Raw genomic sequence first — 1578 nt, forward strand, 5'->3', positions numbered from 1 at the left:
ATTTGAAAGTTCTGTTATAATGCTACTCTGTGCAGTCGTCACCGGTCTAATAAAGTACACAACATATTAAAGCGTCTTTGGTGTTTCCATGTTTTCTACAAAACAAAACCGGAAATCGAGGGGGTATGACGTCATTGGCAGGCGACACAACGACACTATGGACACGCTCCGTGTCACTAGTTAAAATTGCTTATTTCTCTGGTTTTAAACATTCTTCGAAACATTTGGGATAATGCAAGTACACAAGTCAGCAAAATGTATAACGCTGTTCTAGTGGTTTTTGGATATTTTAATTAAAAAAAAAAAATACATATTGTGCCTTTAAGTACATTATGTATTAAAACAAATACCTGCAGAGGGCACCAATGGCATGGTGACGTTTCACTTTACAGCGTGATTAAAAAATTAAATTAATTTTAATATTTGGCCACATGCAGTAACTTTTATTTTGAAATCGCGATGTAAAAATACATGGTATATTTAGACATAGGTTGATGTATTCTCTTGTGTTGGCAAAGGTTTATAAATGATTTACGTTACAAATCTAGTGAGATAATGCACTGTTTTTCCAGATGAACGCTAAGCAATTCAAATTCATGACATATGCAGAGGAAGAGTTTAGCCCCTTTCACACACACACAGTACTGGTAAATTACCGGTAAGTTACCATTAATAGATCATGTGTGAACAGGACCTTTTCAAAAATCCCGGTAAATTTGATCTGGCAATCATATCGTTTTATGGAGATGACATGATTACTCTGAGCTGTTTACAAAGCTCCGCTGTTTTTAATTTGTTTTTCTATGTAAATATACGCTAGATGGACATATTTGACCATTGCGCCTCGCAGCGTTTTGTCACACTTCTCCATTCATCAGGGCTGCGACTCCGCAATTGGATACTATTATGCGCGTCTCATGTTTATAAGAGCAAAACATTCTGATTGGTTAGTAATGTTAGTTTGGTTGGGAGTGAAAGCTGTGCTCCTCTCATACCATTGGTAGGCAAACTCATGGACTCGAAAGTGATATCAATCAACAAGATTTTTTTTTTAAATGTAGAACTATTTTTTTCCGCAGCCAAACGCTGCACGCCAGAGAACTTAAGCCCTGCATGTGTCTTTCAGTGCATTCACTGCCAAAGTCTAATTTCTCAAAAGTTTCCAAATTCCCTTTGAAGCATCAAGTAAAAAATAAAGATCTCAGTTATGATCAACTGACTGGATAAATAAACAAATAGCATTGTAAACCAAATAAAATATTTAACTGGGATCAGTCTCATGATAATTCACTTTAATGATTCCATGTTACATCAACAAAAGATATTGGTCATAAAAATGGGAGGCAGTAATAAGGCGCTCAGAAATGCTCAAACCTGCTTCTGCTGGCCCCTTTCTTGTGGCCCCCGTGGCCCTCACTGTTCTGGGCCTTCTCCGGAAACAACTTAGATGGGGGGTTAGGAGGGACCCTTGTCCTTAGTCGGAAAATATATTTCCTCTTCTTGATCTCCTTGCCACAGAGAAACCTAAAAATATATTTATACATTTATATATATAAAAAAAAAAAAAAAAAAAAAAAT

General features: G+C 36.4%; 1 protein-coding gene across 1 annotated transcript in view; it reads right to left on the reverse strand.

The window, feature by feature from the left end:
* LOC107599052 (PHD finger protein 19-like) overlaps positions 1-1578 on the reverse strand; it is a 46301-nt gene that overhangs the window by 23013 nt on the left and 21710 nt on the right. The window contains exon 11 of the mRNA XM_016290536.1: positions 1375-1524. Coding sequence (XP_016146022.1) covers positions 1375-1524 — 150 coding nt within the window. The remainder of the gene's footprint in view (positions 1-1374; positions 1525-1578) is intronic.

This window comes from Sinocyclocheilus grahami, unplaced genomic scaffold, assembly GCF_001515645.1.
Source record: "Sinocyclocheilus grahami isolate Dianchi unplaced genomic scaffold, SAMN03320097.WGS_v1.1 scaffold259.1, whole genome shotgun sequence".
Lineage (NCBI taxonomy): Eukaryota > Metazoa > Chordata > Actinopteri > Cypriniformes > Cyprinidae > Sinocyclocheilus > Sinocyclocheilus grahami.